The sequence below is a fragment of the Xenopus laevis genome, chromosome 3L, assembly GCF_017654675.1.
Source record: "Xenopus laevis strain J_2021 chromosome 3L, Xenopus_laevis_v10.1, whole genome shotgun sequence".
Lineage (NCBI taxonomy): Eukaryota > Metazoa > Chordata > Amphibia > Anura > Pipidae > Xenopus > Xenopus laevis.
Genome location: NC_054375.1, coordinates 96,736,063 through 96,758,029, shown reverse-complemented (window position 1 = coordinate 96,758,029; position 21,967 = coordinate 96,736,063). Strand labels below are relative to the sequence as shown.

Sequence of the window (21,967 nt, the reverse complement as noted above, 5' to 3'; positions counted from 1 at the left end):
AGACACCCATGCACATATCTCTGCCACTGCTGGAGACTATACTAAGCAAAGAAGATAGCAGGCCGTGAACAGGGGTATTGGGGTGGCTACAGACAAGGACTACAACAAGTCACAGAATACTTTTCTAATAAGAAGTATTTCAAATAAAATGCACATTGACTGGTGACTGATACAGCCACCAATGAAATACTAAGGAACCCGACTACCTTTTGTCACACTCTGAAGAATGAAACATCGAAGAAAAGTGTTACAACAGCATTTTTTTCCTTTAATTGCTCTGTAAATGAACATCAAGGGTATGTTCTACTGGAGATGTACATAAATGCAGCTTCGCTATGAAAGGCACCATAGTAGTTTTTATGTGAGACGCTACAAAAGCACAGTCATTAAAATGTCCACTTACTTATCACTTGGAAACGTTCCAGTGCTTTTTATCTTCAATGTGCCCCTGGGTTGGAGTGAGCTTCTGTCACCCATTCTAGCCCTTATAACCTTTCTTGTACTTATTAAACTTCCATTGTGTTAAACCTTGAATAGATTGTATTGCCTTGCTGCAAAAAAATGCTCACGCTGTGCTCAAAAGCCACTAAAATATTAAGAAATCTTTCTGGAAGAACATCTACATGGAGTTCATTACAGCCAGCAAGTCATTTTCACACCTGTTTCTTAATGTCTTCCTCCATTCAAGCTTGTCAATGATTCAACTATTACAGAAAGGAGAGGATAGCTCAAAGCACCACACATTCTCGTGTTTGATAGAATCTTCACACTGTTCATAAATTAGAATCACTTTTCCGTGGTATATGTATATATTTATATATATATATATATAGAGAGAGAGAGAGAGAACATTGATCTTGAATGGCAATTAATTGCTCACATTACTGTGTTTTCCGTAATGGATTCTAACTCTGAATTTCTTGAAGGACATGCTTTACTTTGCTAGGAAAAAGCCCTTAGGAAAAATTACTTATTACTCCAAACCATTGGTGTGAATTATACCTACCAGAAAAAAAAAATAATCCAGCTGAATGAAGGTTGCAAGAAATGAGATATTGAATGGCTGCCTATTTTCTTCTGCAGCAAGACTGCCCTTACACATGTTCATATTGTCATTTGCACAGTTTATGTTTATCTGTAATTCTTCTTTACTCATTCAGCAAATAAGGCTTGTCATCCCCTCCTGTTCCAGTTTTAGATCTTATGTTCTTTTTTGCATCAATATCATTAACAAAAATTGAATCGATAAAAAGACTGCACAGAAATGCATCCTCAAATTTCGGAAAAAGATTCCTGATGCAAGGTCAGCTTCATTTCAGCAGATGGAGCTATTTTATTAATGTTTTTGCACAGTAAGTGAGGCCAGTACCTGGCGATGCCTGAGATTCAGCAGTTCTGAAGCAGAAAAGGTTTCCAATTGCTATCTTCATATTCGTATATGAAAAGTACTACAATAGAAGAAAAGGTAAAGGTCATTAGGGAGGTTAAAATACATTTTCACTGGTCAACTTTGTTGATCAGCAAGACCTTACAGTATGGAAATAAAACTCTCTTTGACACCAGCCAGTCATAATCTAACTGATTTTGCTATTCTAATTATTATATATCCTGTAATTATATTATGTTATACAGAAGACACCAGCTTCTTGATAGTGTTGCACAGACATGCCATAAACCCTGAAGAAGACCTGCAGATTCAACTGTGGGTTGAGCAGATTTGAGCCAACAAATTAGCCCTCCAACACAGCGGCAGTCCTGGTTCTCTCCTTGGCCCAGGACTACCAGCGATCCCCCATCCATTTCAACCACTTCTGGAGACTGTTAAACTTACATGGCACTTTGATTTAAGTGGATGTCCACTGTGCCCTGCCCTGTCAGGGCAGAGTAAATATCTAGGAATTATGATCCATAAAGAGTTTAACAAATATAAATTGCTGAATCTTTCACCAATTGTTCAGTCACTAGTATTCAAGGTTAAGATATGGCAAGATCTCCCTCTCTCCCTTCCGAGGCAGATTAAACTTATTTAAAATCGTATTTCTGTTGAAGTTCCTTTATGCTTTCCACAACTCTCCAGTCACTCTCTCTATGCAGTGGTTGAAACAGCTTGGCACTATTGTTCACAAATGAATATGAGTCGGTGCACAACCCTGCATTGGTTTTAAAAAACCTCAGTCATCTGCAACTAAATTTGGTCTATCATGCTCCTATTTTTGGGCAAGCTAACTGATTTATGCACACTGGTGGTTAACTCCCAGGCTGACATGCTGGATTTCAAAAATATTGAAAAAATGCACAGGGGATAACTCTGGTTTGGTCACCCTAAACACCATTGTGGGGTAACCTGTCACTTCCTCACCTTTCCTCTGTCTCTGAAATCAGCTGCTGGGCAGCCTCAGGAATGAACATGCAGGACATTGTTATAAATGGGGGGCCTCAAACAATTTCCAGTGCCCAAGGAAGAGCTTCATTTCCCTCTGCCATTCTTTATCATTACTTGCAACCTAAGTACACTTTTCTTGATTAATTTCCCACCAGGACATTACAACTCAAAGAAACTACTTTGGATGTATATTTACACAGGCCTAACCTGAGCAAGCAAACAAAACCTTGTCTATATAGCCAGAGGTTGCTCTGTCAAAATTGAGGCCATTTAGGCTTCCTCACAACCCCTATGAATGCATGGCTTGCTCATCTCTTTCTTCTTCACTTATCTGTCTTCTTTCTGCTTTTTTACTCTCTTTTCTCTCCTATGTTTTTTTCTTTATTGTTAAATTTGAAAGTTGAAAATAAAATAAAAAATAAATTTTCATGAAAAAGCAACTTCACTAGTACTGAATAATCTCATATAATGCACTGTACTCAATCACCGGGGTCATTCATGCATACAAGGTTACAGCAGCCAAAGAATGGATAGATTTGTGTCTTTTATCCCCACACTTTTTACTGTAACCCCTGTTAGAACCTGCATTTTCTGGTTATGTTAGAACCTGCATTATTTCATGCCAGGTGACCCAGGTTCACGCCTCTCCTCTCTCACCTCTTACTCAATCTACCATTTCTCATTTTATACTTTTTTGCAGTCCTTTTTGGGGGGAGGGTATACAATTCTGGACACAACTCCACACTGTAAGCTTTAAGCAGGCTGAAATGTTGGTTATATATTTGTAAAAAGTTTTTTTACAAAGGGTGTTGGAAGATATTTTTTGTATACATTTTATAACTGAGCACCCCTACCCTCAAAGATACATTGAGCCTTGGAGTGCGGATACTCACCTGGTTGTTGGAAGTTTTGCCCACATCTACTAACATCTACTAACATCTACTATCCCCTAGCAGCCAATCAGTAAAACAGTAACTGCTACATGCTGATTGGTTGCTATGGTTTAAACAAGAAGCATTATCCCCTATAGATTTCCTTTACACATTTATTTAAATCTGGATTTACCTGAGAAAATCTGGAGCTTTGGAAATCATGTTCTCAAAATCTGCAAATGCCAATTTACCGTCCCCATCCATATCAGCTTCTTCAATGACCTTCTCACAGACCAGATTTACCTCTTCTTCCTCCAGTTCTTCTCTTGTCAGTTTATTTATTGTTTTCTCTAGGTCTGATTTACAAATGAAGTTGTCAGTGTTGAAATCTGTTAAGAAAAAAACACAATAAATAGTTATAAATATTGTCTGCCATCTATAACATTTTCCTTCGTATTGATAGAAAAGAAAAAAAATGCAAGTATATATAAATACAGTTATACTGCCACCCTTTGATATAGCTAATTAACATAATAATATGAGCACACATGCAGTGTCCCTATACTGTATGTATCTCTAAGGAGAATTTAGATATGAAAGCATGCAGAACTTGCACATGAAATTACTATTATTTACCATGAGAATCATTAATATTACATAAGGTTTACAGATTGTGCAGATAAATGTCCAATAATTACTTTGCTCTGTGTTTTTACCATAGATTTTAAATGCGTAGATTGCCTTGAGCTCACGTGGAGCCATTTCACTCATCACAGATAACATGTCAACAAAGTCATTGAAACTGAGGTTTCCGTCTCCATCTTCAGAGAAGGACTGAACAATTCTCTCCTTGAAAGGATTCTCCTGAAAAAAAAGCAAATGATGGTTATTTTTGAATTTAGCATTGCTGAAACCATAGAGCAGTTTCATAAGTTTCTTTTCTTTTTATTGGCACTACATATTTTCAGTGGGAATAGTACTGCTTTAGTATTGGGCCAACGAATGTATTGCTCTAGGTAATCAGATTTCCTACTTATATATAATTATTATGGGCAGCACAGTGGCAGAGTGGTTAGGATTGCTGACTTGCAGTGCTGGGGTCCTAAATTCCCGCGAGGGCATCTGTAAAATTTTCCCTGTGTCTGCAAGGGTATCCGCCCACACATAGAGGAAGGTTAATTAGCTCCTGAATAAAACTTATGGTATAAATGATTGAATATGGTCTTAAAAGTAATAGAACCAGATCATCTCTGGGACGAGGTGGAGCTATTTGATGTTCAGACTTCTTTTTCTATTACCTGTATATTGGGTTAACAAAAGAGAAATAATCTTTTCTAATAGAAAAAAACAGCCTTCCTGGTATTTATCTTTGTTACCATTTTTACCAGAAAACATATAAAACAATACAGACCAGCAGCTTGGTCAATACTAGATATTTACAGAAACCTTGTCTCCTGAGTGTTAATTTTCCTCTTGATTTAACAGCCAGATTTTCCAGCTGGTCTCCATAATTACTAAACTGCCAGAAAGCTAAATGTTGCATAGTGATGCTAATTCCCATCCCTAGGGAAACAGTGGCCTGCAGTTAGTGCCAATGGCTATCTTGTCTACCTTGCTGTGCACAGTGGGTGGGGAGGGGGGGGGGTGCTCATGACAGCCACACAAATAAACTGTCAACTTACTGCACATCTAAACTGTTATCTGATGTTTTCATATACATATATATCAAAAATGACTTCAGGACCAGCACTCCCTACATAATAATAACCTGAATAACCTGTAAATTATTCCCCTGCTTAGTGAGGTCATCCATTCTTAGTGATGTAATTTCTGTCACATGATCTCAGAGTTTTGTGACCTTTCTAAAAGGGGATACTTTATTCACTATATACACACATAAAATATAAATCTAGTTAATGTATTTTAATTATTTTAACTCTTCAATGTATTCCGCAACTTTCAGTATAACTCGTAGGTTGCAAAAGGGGCGGGGCTTGTGGACAAGTGCGGGGTTTGCTGGGTCAAGTAAGGGGGTTTGTCATAATTTGAGTGTGGCCAATGCAGATTAGGTTTTGACACAATAGGAATTTTTCATGTCAGCAATGTCCACTGCGGAGTGGGCCCAGGTGAATGGTGAGCTATTAATTGTGGCCCCCTAAGGGACGGCACTGCCCAGCTATGGGCCCCATGATAACTGCTGGCACTGCTGACCACTATGTGACATTAGCAATAGGTAGTAAATGTAAATAATAATGCTTAGGTCTCTAACACACCTACCGTATGTTATTGTTTTAGGTTGTAATCCAGTTCTGTTCTTTTTGTTGTTTTTTTTTATAATAAATATTAAAACGAAAAGCATAAATTCACCACACCTGGATCCATGCTAACAAAATATTAGTTTAAATCTATCACACCATGATCCATGTTAAAATCATACTAGTTAAGAAGCAAAAATACTTTCTTGTTGTGCCATCATACTTGTGCAATTGGTTTGTGGCATCAAAATCCACACCTATAATCTGACCCTAGAGAGAAGGCTGATGAATCACCCTTTACACTCTTTTATTATATTTTATTGTTCCTTGGAGGTCTCCCATTTACAAAAAAAAGTCTGCATAACTACAGTACTGAGGTATGTTACATAGTTACATAGTTACATAGTTAAATTGGGTTGAAAAAAGACAAAGTCCATCAAGTTCAACCCCTCCAAATGAAAACCCAGCATCCATACACACACCCCTCCCTACTTTTAATTAAAATTCTATATACCCATACCTATATTAACTATAGAGTTTAGTATCACAATAGCCTTTAATATTATGTCTGTCCAAAAAATCATCCAAGCCATTCTTAAAGGCATTAACTGAATCAGCCATCACAACATCACCCGGCAGTGCATTCCACAACCTCACTGTCCTGACTGTGAAGAACCCTCTACGTTGCTTCAAATGAAAGTTCTTTTCTTCTAGTCTAAAGGGGTGGCCTCTGGTACGGTGATCCACTTTATGGGTAAAAAGGTCCCCTGCCATTTGTCTATAATGTCCTCTAATGTACTTGTAAAGTGTAATCATGTCCCCTCGCAAGCGCCTTTTTTCCAGAGAAAACAACCCCAACCTTGACAGTCTACCCTCATAATTTAAGTCTTCCGTCCCTCTAACCAATTTAGTTGCACGTCTCTGCACTCTCTCCAGCTCATTTATATCCCTCTTAAGGACTGGAGTCCAAAACTGAACTGCATACTCCAGATGAGGCCTTACCAGGGACCTATAAAGAGGCATAATTATGTTTTCATCCCTTGAGTTAATGCCCTTTTTTATGCAAGACAGAACTTTATTTGCTTTAGTAGCCACAGAATGACACTGCCCAGAATTAGACAACGTGTTATCTACAAAGACCCCTAGATCCTTTTCATTTAAGGAAACTCCCAACACATTGCCATTTAGTGTATAACTTGCATTTATATTATTTTTGCCAAAGTGCATAACCTTGCATTTATCAACATTGAACCTCATTTTCCAGTTTGCTGCCCAGTTTTCCAGTTTAGACAGATCACTTTGCAAAGTGGCAGCATCCTGCATGGAACCTATAGTTCTGCACAATTTAGTATCATCTGCAAAAATAGAAACAGTACTTTCAATGCCCACCTCCAGGTCATTAATAAACAAGTTGAAAAGCAAGGGACCTAGTACAGAGCCCTGCGGTACTCCACTAACAACACTGGTCCAATTAGAAAATGTTCCATTTACCACCACTCTTTGTAGTCTATCTTTTAGCCAGTTCGCTATCCAGGTACAAATACTATGTTCCAGGCCAACATTCCTTAATTTAACCAGTAAACTTTTGTGTGGCACTGTATCAAATGCTTTAGCAAAGTCTAAGTAAATCACATCCACTGCCATCCCAGAATCGAGGTCTCTACTTACATTCTCGTAAAAAGAAATTAAGTTAGTCTGGCAAGATCTATTACGCATAAAACCATGCTGGCACAAACTCATAGTATTATGAGTATGTTGTGCTTACCACTAGCTCTGGCATGTTAATTATTAGTTGGATTGGCAGTTTGACATCCGGGTCATCTGTATAATCCATCGGCACAATGCTAGGTGCCAGCTCGTAGAATATCCCGTGTAACCTACAAGTATCACAAAAGAGTAAAGATTACTTTAGTAGATTATAGTCAAGCATAAGAAAATATTAGTCTGGTGAATGCTTAGTCAGCCCCCATGTGTAGGTGATATCATTATTTTCTTTTTGCAAGTGATAGGACTTGTCCTTGAAGTGATATATTATTTTACCAAGCAGATAAATATCTGCTTAAAGGAGAACTAAAGCCTAACTAAAGAAGTAGGCTAGAAATGTTGTCGAATTTCGAATTCATGTGAGTTCTTTAAAACTCTCATAAACTCCCATACATTCGACCAATCTAAATGCATTAATAAAATTTAATTTTCTCAGCTCGGATGAATTGAATCGACCTGAAAACTCAAATCTAATTTGATTTGAATAAAAAAAACCTTTTTCTCCGAAAAAAAACTTGAATGTCAGGAAGGCTGCAAACATCACCAAATTGATCCCTGGACCTCTCCCATTGACTTATACAGTAATTCGGCAGGTTTTAGGTGGTCAAATTCGAGTGCTTAAAGAGCCAGAGTATGATAAAGCTCAAAATTCGAATTATAACTCGAATCGAGTTTGGATAATTCACAATTCCAATTTGAGAGTTTTAAACAAAAAACTAAAAATTTGATTCGACCCTTAATAAATCTGCCCCTATGTGTTTGGCTTCTGTACCAGCCCAAGGCAACCACAGCCATTTAGCAGGGAAGATCTGTGTCTCCAAAGATGCCCCAGTTGCTCCCCATCTTCTTTTTTGCTGATTCACTGCACATGCTCTTTGCTGCTGTCACTTACTGAGCTTTGGGAACGACTCAAAATAAGCATGTGAGTGCAGCAGTCACTTTCCGAGATGGTGACCCCCCCCTGGGACAGGCTTGAAATCCTGGATCATTGCTGCTATTGAGAAGTTGAAACTTTAGGCTGGTGCAATGAGATCATTATATAAAACATGGCATCTTTAGCCATATTCATTTTAGGGTTTATTTGGTGGCATAATCATAGAGGGGCACACCTGCAACTGCCAGGGGGGGGTGCCTGGGGGAACAAGGGGCTTGCCAGGGGTGGGGTGATGGGCGACCCACAATTAATGCCCCTGGGCTTTAAGTGAATACTCTGGGCTTTTTAACTGCATATTTTAATAATATGACACTCCTCAGCAGGAAATATCTAATCACAATACACATAGTTTGTGAATGGAAGCAGGTTCAAGAGTGGGTACTGCTGTCAAACATGCTGTGTTATATACAGCAATAAAATTGAAATATATCAAAAATAAGATCATATTAAACTCATTCAACAGACAGAATAAACACTAAGAAAACATTATGAGGGCCAGAATACATTCAATTCTTAGGGTTTTTTGCCTTCAATATTATTTCCACAAAAAAACATATAAGGGAGGTCTATCCCCTGCAACATTATTTTGTTTGTCACACTGTGTGGCTTGTAATGGTTAAGCACCTTTCAATCTGTAGTGTTTCTGTTATTTTTTTGTCTCCTACAAAGTTAAACATCTAATTTATAGGCATTTGTTTAATGGTCTCTTCTTAATTGCTTCAAAAATGATTAATGAATTCCAAATGTCCGTGATTATCTGTTTAATGATGCTACAGCAGTAGGGGAAGGGAATCTCTGAGGAGGGTGGTAAAGGTTTACTGGGAGGTATCTGAACTTATGTATCATTGTGACTCAAAATAGAGATGGTCACTTTGACAGACAGTTAGGGCAAAATATATCTTAAAATATCCATATAGTACAGTGACTGATAAAATAAACATATCTATAAAATGCTAAGCATCTATATTGAATGATTAGAGGATCACAACACTGTGGCCTAATTCATATTAAGGTATATCACATATTCTGACCCAAATTTGACTAAGAATGTGCAAGACTAATGCCTAATATCACTATGGACCTGGCATAACCAATTGAAGACAATCAGACAAATTCAGTAGAAACTAATTTCTGGTGTATAAAGTGGTGCAAATACTGTATGATGACACTCAAGTCATGTGGCTTTTCTCTTTTTTTAAAACTGACTTTTAAACTTGGCTTCACATCTGCATAAAATAACTGCACAAAATTATAAATACACATCATTTTACATAGCTTAATATGTCGTTAAGAAATATGGCCCTGAGAACATTGGACTCTCATAGTTAGTGAACTTCTATTTGCACTGATGATTCATATTGCTAACACATTTTTTATTTGGTTTATGCCATCATTATTCTCGGAATCACCGCCTTCTCCAGATATACACCATTCATATTTAGAAATATTAGTACAGTTAATTTACAGAGAGTGCACTCCTGATTAATTTTGCTTAACTGACTATTTAGCCATATAGTACAGTGAGCAAATACTCACCGGAGAATTTCTTTTCGTGTAAAGAAGGTGCAGTCCTAAAAAGAAGAACAAATCTTATTAAATTGGTAAGCACAGATCATTAAATACCAAACTATTTTTTTGACGCGCGTCTTTTTTTTATGACGCACGCCGCCATACAGGTCTATGGGCGTCATTTTTTTGGAGAAACGAGGCGAAAAAATTTGCCCATCTGTAGTTGCAATCAATTGATTTGAGAGATTGGTTCTTTAGAATATTTAAAGGTAGAATTTGTGAGGGCCTTTAGGGAAAATAGGTATAATTTATTGTACAGATCAAAGGTTATAAAGAAAGCATCACAGGACAGTGTACCATTGTTCATTACTTCGTACAGCAAGCAATACTAAATATACTATTTACTAAAATAAAACTCATAGTTAAAAAATACCTTCCTTTTCTTTTACAGAAAGTCTTGCAACATGGTTGCAAGTTTGTTTCAGGTCGTGCTAAAACATTGGGTAACATCCTGTCACCAAGTGACGTCACTGTCACTCGAAATGCAAGCACTTGGTTGAACACCACAGGATGGTTTGGTTGTGGTGCAACACAATGCATTACATGTAAGCATATGATAAAGTCAGTAGAGTTTGTAAGTACCAGTACAAGAAAGGTATATGAGATCAGAATTTTTCAAAATTGCACCTCCTTGTTTGTAATTTACCTTCTCACATGTTTAAAATGCAACATACAATATGTGGGTTGCACCTCAAGAAAGTTAAAATGCCGCATGCGGTAACACATAAATCAGATTGTCTCCTGAAGTTCAGGATTTGTTGTGTCTAGGCATTTTTCAGATTGTAGTGATGTTGATAGAACATACCTCGAAATTCATGGAATTGAAAAGATACATTCCTCCTCAAGAGGGGGGGGGATATGACATCTAAACTGCTGCATAGAGAAGCCGTTTGGATTTTTACATTAGACAAGCGACAACCTATAGCCTTAAACTTGCGATTCAATGTCACTTGCTGTCACCCTGACCCTAACCCACAAAACCTTAACCTGCACCTGACCCTAACCAGCAAAATGTTGCCATTGCAGGACGCGCGCCCAAGCAGTACCAGCGTCTTCTCAGTCTGTGCAATCCTTTGTGTGCCTCTGATTCCAGGGAACTTTTGAGAGCAGTGGAGGAGTGTACTTTCCCAGTCTGACCCACACCCAACCTTAACATGCAATGGTTAGCCAAATCTCAACCAAAACCCATCTTCCCCTCCTCTCCCTCCCAAATAACCTAAAATTTAAGCAGACAGCCAGCTATTGCAATGGATAGGAATTAGTCCTGCTGAAAGGAACTAAAGAGGCAAACAGCTGTAGAACTGACAAAGCTTAGGTTGGCCAATATACCCCTGAATGTTATATAAATCAGGGTTGGCCCGAAAGCTCTGTAGAAATTGCCCCATTGCCCAATGTGTCCATTTATAGCAAGCTTTGGTAAGGAGCTATCTTGTTCCTTTCCTGGGGGTGGACACGAGAAAAGCCCCTACTTGTGTATATGATATACAGGTCTGACCATAGTCTGGCACTATATGTACATCCAGACATAGTCATTTCTGAGGAAGCTAGTGTTACCTGTAAACCTAGAAGGGGTTATATTGCTTTAAAAAAGATTTAAAAATGTCATGCCAAGAAGGCTAAGCCTGATTCCAAGCTCTTAAAGAGAGAGTAAATCTTCAAAACCATCAATGACTGACATTGTGCAAACTGTAAAGTGTGGCTTATTCACATAAACACAATAGAGTTACACTTTGAAGACTACAAATATGCTCTGTTGGGCACTAAATTGGGCTGGGGTGAAATCCTTTTTAGGTCTGGGTCAATTCTGCATTTAACTGGAACATACTGGAAGAGCATTCAGCAGATCCAACCATATAAATGTAGAGCAGGCACTCAAAGAGCAGAGTTCCAAAACAGGTATATAACACCCAAGTAGATTTTTATTTACGGTATGTACAAGCAGAGGCAGCCCCAGATTTGTGGAAAGGCCAAGAAGGCCCAAATTTTAGGGGGCGGCATGCCACCCAATCACACCCGCATTGGTTTAGAAGCACTGGGGATTTGCAGGTTTTTCACAATAGTTTTTAAAATTCCCTGTGCACCAATCCCCAGTACTCCAGACCCTATGCTGAAAATTTGTGCATGTGCACAAACACAAATTTGTACGGAGCACAGGAGCTTGGTTTCATAACATCTTCAGTTATTTCAGTCTGGTTAAAAGCATATACAGGGTATAACATCCGCAGTGATAAATGATACCCCACGCTTGACGCGTTTTGTGGCGTGTAGCCACTTCCTCAGAAGCACTAAACCAGACTGAATAAATGAAGATTTTATGAAACCAAGCTCCTGTGCTCCGTACAAATTTGCAGTGTGGTTCTACAAAGTTCGCCCAGATCTTTTACAGGGTGTTACTACCAGTCAGCAGTGGGAGCTGGTCAGGCCTGTGGCATCAGAGTGGGTGAGTGCTCTCGTTTCTAGTTATGGTGCATGTGCACAAAGGAAGATGAGGAGACAGGGGTGATGAATGGCAGCGGGCCTAGGAGTGCCTGCTATGTAAATCCGGCCCTGAGCAGAGGTAGCCTTATGCTTTTCATGTTATATAAACATTGGTCATTGGCTCATAGGCCTTTGACTAAGTGATTGTATAACACAAAACACTGTGCCCACCTGGATAGCCCTTTCATAAAAGATAATTCCACTACTGCTACTACTATTGGGCACAAAACTGTTCAGTAGATGGAAATAGCAAAATTGCTTTGCTTTAAAGTGGGCAAAATCAGAAAGGGTTTTAGGCAAGGTTTATTATAACACTGGATGTGGCTTTTAATTATAGCATGCCTCCACTTTTTTTTCACCCCAATTCAAGCACTACAGATTTTAGCTGTCACACATGTACTTATTTTGCTTTATTTTAACCAATAAATGAAGTCGCCTTTTGCCAGTTTAGATTTCTATATTTCGTATAGATTACACATGCATTTTTAAGGCAAATCTGGAATGATTTGTGTTAATAAAATACAAAATAATATCTTTTCGCTAATTACCACTTAATTGTTAAATAAAATCTTTTCTAAAAATACCCTACGGTAACATTCATATACCAAACAATATTGTTGTAATTGAAAATACAATGTACCATTTTGTATAACCTGCAAATTGCTGCAGGCTCTAAGTGTGTAGCACTTTCCTTTAAAGCACATGTCCTGTCCCCAAGTTTGGTCATCTGCTGCCCAAAGACATGTAAATCACCATGCTTGCACCCGATGTTTATTTGCATATAATTTAATGGTTAATGACCACTGTCAGGTCTCACACTGGTCACTGTGCTATTACACTGAAACTCAAAACTTAATGAAATACATTCAGTCACACTACATAGATCTGAGTTCTACGCCATTAGCTACTAAATCTACATAATGCTTAACAATGCTCATTACAACTTAAGGGTGCAACACTGTATTTTTATTGGGTCCCCAAGAAAAATTCAGTATGCTACTTCTACTCTTTTCATCCTATTTTTTATCCCTAAATCACATTATTAGCTTTTATTTGTCTTTCTCACTGGCACACTTTGATCTCCATTATTAAAATCCTTGGCAATCCACTTAGCCCCATAGAATATCTTCCTGCCTGTACCTAAAACTATCCTGGATCCATTGAGCAACTCACCATTCTAGTCCACAAGCCTAAAGCTGGCCATAGACGCAAAGATCCGATCGCACGAATCCTCGATTCGTAAGATTTTTGGACCGGTTGTGGAGAGTCCCGTCATTTTTCATCCCATGGAGATTGGTCGTTTGGTCGAAAAAGATTTCTGTCGGCTGTCGATAATTTCTCTGAATGTATTGCCGATCGTACGATTTTCAGTGGGAGACTATCACCAGCTTTGTCGGACATAACTTTCGTACGATTGCTGTCAGGGGCAAAACATCCTCTGAATGATCTGAATGGTTAGTGGCAGGTGGGGAGATGGGGAAGTCCGATCGTTCGAGGATTCGAACAATCGGATATTTGCATCTATGGACAGCTTTACATATCTTCCATTGTTCTGTCACTACCTTTGATGCTAAATGCATAAGTGGAAATTAATGAAGGTTTAGGGAAGCTTATCTCCCTAAAAAAAAAACAACTGCCATATGCAAGCAAGCATTTAAACTCTTTCACTGAAAGCCATCTATTGTTAGCTACCCTAAACAAAAGTGTGAGTCACTGTGCAGTAAGCTCTCATTTCCTACCAATACAATACGTATAAAAACATCCCAGCAAGTTTATGGTTTTAATGCATCTAGTTCAGCATTTATATGTGTACATGTATATATTTTTGTGATACTTCTTTTTTTTACTTTATTCATTCAAGAATTGCATACTCAAAAATAATATACAGTAATAGGTTGCCTACACTACATTCATAGAGAAATGTGGCAAGGCAATTCAGCCAACAGTTCTATAATCATCCTACAATCAGTAAATCTCACTCTCTGCAGTTTTGACAGACTGTCATGCAATTCATTTGATTCAAGTGGGCCTGTCTGTACAGTAAAGCCAGTTGGCCAATGCCTGACATAGTCATATTTAGGATCATCTGACCCATTATACTTTCCTTGAGACCTATTAGCTCTTTCCACTTAGTCAAACAAGCAAAACAAACAATACACGTGTCGCCAAACAGAATGCAATTCTCTTGTATATTTCTATGCAGTCACTGGCAGAGTGCAACATACATACACAATCTATCTATCATCTATCTATCTATCTATCTATCTATCTATCTATCTATCATCTATCTATCTATCTATCTATCTATCTATCTCTCTCTCTAGCAACATAACAAATGCAAGTGTATTACTTGTATTATCCAGTTAATTGTTTTTCTTCAGTAAACTATATATACAGGTGTTTATAGGCATCCCCAAAACATTATTTGCCAAAGCAATGGATTGTGAATAAGGGGCCATGTGTCTCGTTATTACTGGGGATATTCTGTTAATAGCCTGGTTTGCCCATATAATACAGGGAGCAGAGAGTCTTGCTAAGTGCTAAGGCCTAACCTTTTTGCAAATCGAGGGCAGGTGGTTAGTACAGTGTATACCTTTAGGACGTCCTTCACTGCTGTGCAAGAATTTAGGTATGAAAAGTGCAGTACTACAGTATTAGGTAAATTCTGTAATAAAGGTGGAGGATATAGTATGTGCCAAAACATCAAAAGGGTCAGGAATGCCATGTGCGCTGCATACTTCACTTTCCACCTTGTTTTCTTGTTGATAATTACAAGGCCCTGTGCTTAGCCTCAGAGGCCGTGTTCATCAGTACAGCATGCTCTATTTTTTTGAGTACTATGCAAAATAAAACTGAAAGAGGCTAAAGAAACACTTTACTTTAGGAGTCACTGTATAGGCATTAATTCATAAGCATACACATATTTATACATACATAATCATTAATACCAACCTACCCCATCTATGTACACACACATATATATGTGTTTATGTAAGCACATCCATAGACATGCAACCACATTTACTAGCAAAACAACAACAGGGAAGATGGCACATATGCAGACTTCCTTACCTGGTATGCGTCTAGCTGTTCATCTGTAAATATTGTTTGCTTATTGCCCATGATAGATGAGGGATCCTGGTTCTCCTGAAATGCATCACACAGGGAGGGGCAGGAGTGCTCTCTAGTTTATGCATTGACATTTACACGCAGACAGCAGAAGCATGAGGGAACTGGGGCTGCATCAGGATCTGCCTGATACAGTCCTGGGTTGAACAGTGCAATGCAGAGTAGTGTCAGGAATGATGAAGCATCTCTGAGGGAGAATGCCACAGCTGGTCCCAGATCTGTGCCTCTCAGGCTGAAGCTTCTAATCCTTACTGATGCAGATTCCAGTGTGAGTGCCTGCAGTCTCCAGGTTGTCTGATCGTGTTCTACTTGTCCTGTCAGTGCATCAGTATGGACAAGACACTCCCTCTATAATGTCACATCCCAACTGTTCCACACGTTACCACTAGATGCTGCACAGGCCACCATGGTTGCATAACCTGTCCAAATAGCTAAAGCTGGCCATAGACGTACAGATATAGCCTTTAACGAAAACTTTACCCCCAAAATGAATATTTAAGAAACAGATAGTTTATATCATATTAAGTGACATATTAAAGAATCTTACCAAACCTGTATATATATATATATATATATATATATATATATATTTAAGTAAACATTGCCCTTTTACATCACTTAAACCACCATATTGTGATAGTTTCTGTGCTGCCTCAGATATCACCTGACCAGCAATAATGTTTTAACTATGTTTAAGTTTTATCTTTTTATAGAGACCTACATTGTTCGTGGGTATCGTTTTTCCTTTCTATTGGACAAACAATTGTGCGGTGCAATCTCCCAACCTGCCACTAACATTCATATAAAGTAGTTAGAGAACAAATCAGACAAAATTCTGCCCGTGACAGAAATCGTATGAAAGTTATGTCCGACAAATTCTAGTGACAAGCTTCCATAGATATTGTCAGATAGGCAATACATGCAGAGAAATTATCATTAGCCGACAGAAATCTTTTAACCTGTCTGATCACGACTAAATGACCAATCGCCATGGTACGAAAAATGTCGGGACGATCCACACATGGCCCAAAATCTTATCAAACTTTGATTCATACAATTATATCTTCTATGACCAACTTTACACATTCTGCTACTGAGGTTATTTGACAACAGCATTTTTACTTTATCTTTCATGCAATACAGGGAGATAAATACAATTAAAATATTATAAATGCTACAGTACATGCACTCCACTGCAGATTTCTCAGCTTACTTCAGTATTCAGTATTGAAACCAATGTCTTTGTAGATTATGGCACTAATGGTACATGGTACTACTAACTGAAATATACTGACATTTATTCTGGCAGCTGTTAAAATAAAATGAACATTTCTGGAATTTTTTAGTCGCAAATGCAAAAACAGAAACAAAAATCATCTATTAATAGCTGTACAAAAATTCCAGAAATGCTCATTCTATTTTAACAACCACCAGAGTCAGCAGTTATAGAATCTTGGCCACTTTGTGGTGATTCAGTCCAGTGCATGGAAGTCTTTTCTATTTAATGCAGCTGACCATTGGGCCATGGTGCCGGAAGCATTTTTTAATTTAGCACAATAATTTAATGCCCAGCATACATGGCAAGTAAAATGAATACAATGTAATACAATGAAAAGTTATGAAATTCTGCTGGAATTAGCTCCGCACAATGTATTTAGACATGCAGAAAGTCTGAAAGAAAATAATTTACAGCATAAATACATGGTCCCATTGTCCTGGGCTGCATCAATCACATACTCTCAAGGATGCACATTGCCACTGTAAACAAACAGTGCTGCTGCAGCATGGAATAGGACAAGCAGTTCACATGAGGTGCTCCTTATATCTAGGTACAGTATGCTCTTCACAAATTTGATTATATTATACTGTGCATTAAATTAAAATGATTTGCAAGTGAGCAGAGCCAATTTTTTTAAGCTCATTTGGACAGATGATTGAATCGAGTAATTGAATTATGAGGTTAATGCCTGTGGTGAAACATACATATCTAAACTATGAATGTGATCTGAAGGGTTGTCCATGTGGTATAGTACATTTCAGGGTTAAAATATACCATTAAATACACTATTCAAGCTGGTATATACAGTAACGTGTACATTTACTCTTTTGTTATATTTCATTAAAACAACAAAAACATTTAATTTGTTCTTCTTTACGTAGCGGCAGCATGTTGACACAGTGCTTTACTGTTTATTATTTAGAGCATTTGCAGAATGTAAATAATAATCACACTTGTTTAAAGTCTAATATACAGGATGCATTTTACATCTTTGCCTTCAGAGGGTCTGATTATTGAACAGCTTCAGGCTCATATAAGACATAATGGAGTGGGAGTGGAATAACTCACACCAGATCCCAAGGGTTTAATGTGTCCAGGCAACCAGAATTCAGCATGACCTAAGTTATATCCAATATATCAACAGGAAACACAGGGATTATTTAGGGTGATGAAGCCTCTTTAAAAAAGGTTAAATGAAAAAGGCATGAACTATACATTTTCATTTGTTCAGTATGGTTTACCAGTCCTAGTAATAAAGTAATAATTTTTACTTTCTAGTTCATATAACTTAATATTACTTTGCAAGTAAGGTTTGCAGATGTGCAGAAAAGGAATTAAACTATCTTCAGGAGTTTTTAAAATTTTAGCCCTAGTGTTAAGTGAGTGCCCCAACTAAATTCAATTCTACGCCTGCCTAACTGAATTGTTCACCCACAACAGACAACAACGTACAGGTATGGGGTCCGTTATCCAGAAACCTGTTATCTATAAAGCTCTGCATTACAGGAAGGACATCTCCAATAGACTCAGTTTAAAGAAAATAATTTACATTTTTAAAAATGATTTCCTTTTTCTCTGTAATAATAAATAGTACCTTGTATTTGATCCCCACTAAGATTTAATTAATCCTTATTGGAGGCAAAACCAGCCTATTAAGTTTAATGAATGTTTAAATAATTTCTTAGTAGATTTAAGGTATGGAGATCCAAATTACAGAAAGATCCCTTATCTGGAAAACCCCAGGTCCTGAGCATTATGGATAATATGTCTCATACATGTATGTTACTGTGATTGAAAATTATTTCAATGTATGACATGTTTTGTGACAGATTGTGTGCAGAATCTTACAGACAAATCTAAAAACATGGTATCTATTTTGCTATAGTGCTTGCTGCACTAATGCTAACTGCTGGTTCTATCTTTGCCTTGAGCCAAGCTTAAAACCTTGCCTCATGTAACACTTTTCCATGGGCACCAAAAAACACTTCTGGTAGTTTTTAGTTGAATCTCTATCTCTTTTAACTAGAAATTTACCTTGACTCTCTTCAGAGTAATTTTGTGAAGGAGCATTGTCGGGTCATTGGGGGCTGCAGCCTACAAAACTTATATATAACTATTAAACGTAGTCATATTAATAGCCAGAGAAAATGTCTGAATTTGTATTGACAGATTAATATATAGGTGTAATAATCATAAGGAAAACAATATGTAGTTGTCCATCCCTTCACCCACCATGGTGTGTTGGTTTAAGTGACTTGAATGGGAACGTGTCTTCCCCCCAACATACACTAACCTGGTTTTGTATGTTATGTTAAGACAGAAATTTCATTAAGAGCTAATCCTTGTTCCTATACACCAGCAATTTACAGGTTGTATACGTTTCTGTGTACCATAAATGGGAGTAAAACTAACCTACCCTACCACTACATGATGTTTATTTAATAAGGTTTCACATTTCCTTTCTACTACTTCTAATGAGAGTTTTTAGTAATGGACCTCTCCTAAAAAACAAAAATGTTACTAGAAAAAAAGCTAAACAGTGTTCTTGCCCCCCCCCTTTGGGAACAAATAAAATCCATAATATTAAAGGAAAGTGCATTGGCTTAATACTTCTGGCCTTAGAAGGAGAAGCAAAGGTTCTAAGATGCTTGCATTTCAGAACATCCATTACAGCAGGAGTGTGGCATTAGGTCTGACGTTGTAACTCAATTCTACTATATCATATGTGAGACAATCTCTTATATCACTTGAACTTTGGTGGATGGCAACAGGACAGTTGAATAATTCATACTCTGTAATGAAATTGTAGATCTGATCACACAAAGGTATCTCTTTCTGCATCTAAAAAGAAAGACACTTATGTTAAAGTTCCTGAAAAGAACCCTCATAAGATGTAAACACAATGGGAAGATGTGTCAAGGTAAAAGCTAGATACACAGAAAGCCTCATCTGTTTGAAATTGGTAATCAGAGGTGATGTTACCTTTAAAAATTAAACGCAAGTTCTTGGTGGCTGTGGGCAAATAATGGGTCTGAGCTGCTTATGTTCAGTTTGCTTTAAATTGTGACAATATTATATATAAATACAAACGTCTATTGTCTTGTGTATTACATCTGTACTTAGCCCATTCTGCATAGCTACCTACCCTAATGACATGCTAGTTGGGGTTTATGTCCTTGTATATGTACTATCTTCAGCCCATGAGCAAGTGGTTCAGTATGTATAAAATATATTGTATATGTGTCGTTATTATTATTAAGAAGAAGAAGAAGAAATATTTATAAAGTGGCAACATTGTAAAATATAATGGTGCAAACATCAATGTATACATGTATGAATGGCTAACTGCTCATTAACAGGATTAATGGCCCACATATTACTTTTCCATGTGATCCACATTATTGCTGTTTCATTCCTGTGGTATGAGAGTCTTGCAGAATATCAACACTGGTAGGGTTCCACCTTTCCTGAAAAAAACAAAAATAGCCATCTTATATTTTTATATACAGGTATGGGACCCATCTCCCATAGACTCAATTTTAACGAAATAATCCAAATTTTAAAAAAATGATTTCCTATTTCTCTGTAATAATAAAACAGTATGTACCTTGTGCTTGATCCTAACTAGGATCCCAACTAATCCTTATTGGAAGCAAAACCAGCCTATTGGGGTTAATTAATGTTTAAATGATTTTCTAGTAGGCTTAGGTATGAAGATCCAAATTATTATTAGTAAAACCCGAGGTCCAGAGCATTCTGGATAACAGGCCCCATACCTGTACTGTTATAGGGGTTGTTCACCATTGAGTTAACTTTAGTATGATGTAGAGATATGATTCTGAGATAATTTGCAGCTGGTTTTAATTTTTTATTTGTGATTTTTGAGTTATATTACGCTTTTTATTCAGCAGCTCCCAGTTTGCAATTTCAGCAATTTGGTTGCTAGGGCCCAAAATTACTCTAGCAACCATGCACTGATTTGAATTAGAGACTGGAATATGAATAAGACAGGGTCTGACTAGAAAGGTGAGTAATAAAAAGTAGCAATAACAATTCATTTGTAGCCTTACAGAGCATTTGTTTTTTAGATGGGGTCAGTGTCCCCCATTTGAAAGTTGGAGAGAGTCGGAAGTAGGAGGCAAATAATACAACTATAAAAAAAAATAAACAATACAGACCAATTGAAAATTACTTATAATTGGACATTCTATAACATAATAAAAGTTTAACTTATAGGTGAAACACCCATTTAAAAATATTAAGCATCATTTTTACAGGCTGTTAAAGTGGACCTGTCACCCAGACATAAAAAGCTGTATAATAAAAGACCTTTTCAAATTAAACATGAAGTCCAAATTCTTTTTTTAATTAAAGCATTCATAGCTGTTGTAATCTCTTTTACAAATCTCAGCTGTCAATCAAATATTGCCTGCCCCTCCTCTATGCCTTGGACATAGAGGTGGGGCAGACAATTACTATTAATTTCGATTCAGCACTTCCTAGATGTCACTGCTCTCCCCATTTCCCCCCCTTCTCTTCACTGTTTAATTGTGTAGCCAGTGCATGGGGATGGACTTCAGGTGCCCCATTCTGGTGCACAAACAAGACTCTGAGATGATGCAAGGCTTGCCTTAATAACAGTGTCCACAAAATGGCTCCTGCCTGCTTGCTATAATTATGAGTTCCCAGACTGATGGAAACAAAATTCAAATAATTCATATAGTCTAATTAAAGTTAATTTTGCTTGACTAAATAGGATTTGGAATGAAATCATACCTCCCAACTGTCCCGTTTTTAGAGGGACAGTCCCTCTTTTGACAGCTCAACCTGCAGTCCCTCATTTGTACTGGAAAGTCCCAATTTTCTCTGCACTGAACAGCCAGAAAAAGAAACAAAGTTTCTAACTTAATTGGCTTTTGGCCACAGCTGCACATAAGATATTTTTGTAATAATTTCGATATAAGCAAATAAGTAATTGTGACAATATAAGATAACAGCTCCCTTGGGAAATGTTAGACTCACAGCTTAAAGGGCAATTGACCTTCATTAGCAAAACTGTAATAACTGAAAAAAAACACAGAAATATGTTCAAACATTCATAACCTGCCAAATTTTGTAAAATAAACATGGTAATTAGGGGGTGTGGCGTCGCAACTTTTTTACCTATTTTTTTCCCCCAAAATGTTGGGAGGTATGATTTTTGGGTGACGGGCCCCCTTTAAAACACTAGTCAACTCACTGACAAAGAAATATAATTTTTATCCACTGAGGTCTATTTAAACTAAAATATTGAATATTCCTTGA

At 37.5% G+C, this 21,967-nt stretch overlaps 1 protein-coding gene across 1 annotated transcript; it reads right to left on the bottom strand.

Annotated features, from left to right (window-relative positions):
* Positions 1-247: 247 nt before the first annotated feature.
* On the bottom strand, positions 248-15,729 carry LOC108711284 (calcium and integrin-binding family member 2). The gene is made up of 6 exons (XM_018252873.2): positions 15,328-15,729; positions 9,745-9,779; positions 7,276-7,387; positions 3,972-4,119; positions 3,449-3,644; positions 248-1,448 (listed from the first exon to the last, which is right to left on the bottom strand). Exons 1-6 carry the CDS (start codon positions 15,376-15,378, stop codon positions 1,427-1,429), a joined length of 564 nt encoding a protein of 187 aa, XP_018108362.1. The 5' UTR covers positions 15,379-15,729; the 3' UTR covers positions 248-1,426.
* Positions 15,730-21,967: the final 6,238 nt, after the last annotated feature.

Bases quoted from the DNA above. Each gene is read 5' to 3' on its own strand.
- LOC108711284 (XM_018252873.2), bottom strand. From the start codon at position 15,378: ATGGGCAATAAGCAAACAATATTTACAGATGAACAGCTAGACGCATAC. The intron at 7,388-9,744 runs GTGAGTATTTGC...TGATACTTGTAG, and splicing joins ACACGAAAAGAAATTCTCCG to GTTACACGGGATATTCTACG. The intron at 3,645-3,971 runs GTAAAAACACAG...TTTTCTTAACAG, and splicing joins CTACGCATTTAAAATCTATG to ATTTCAACACTGACAACTTC.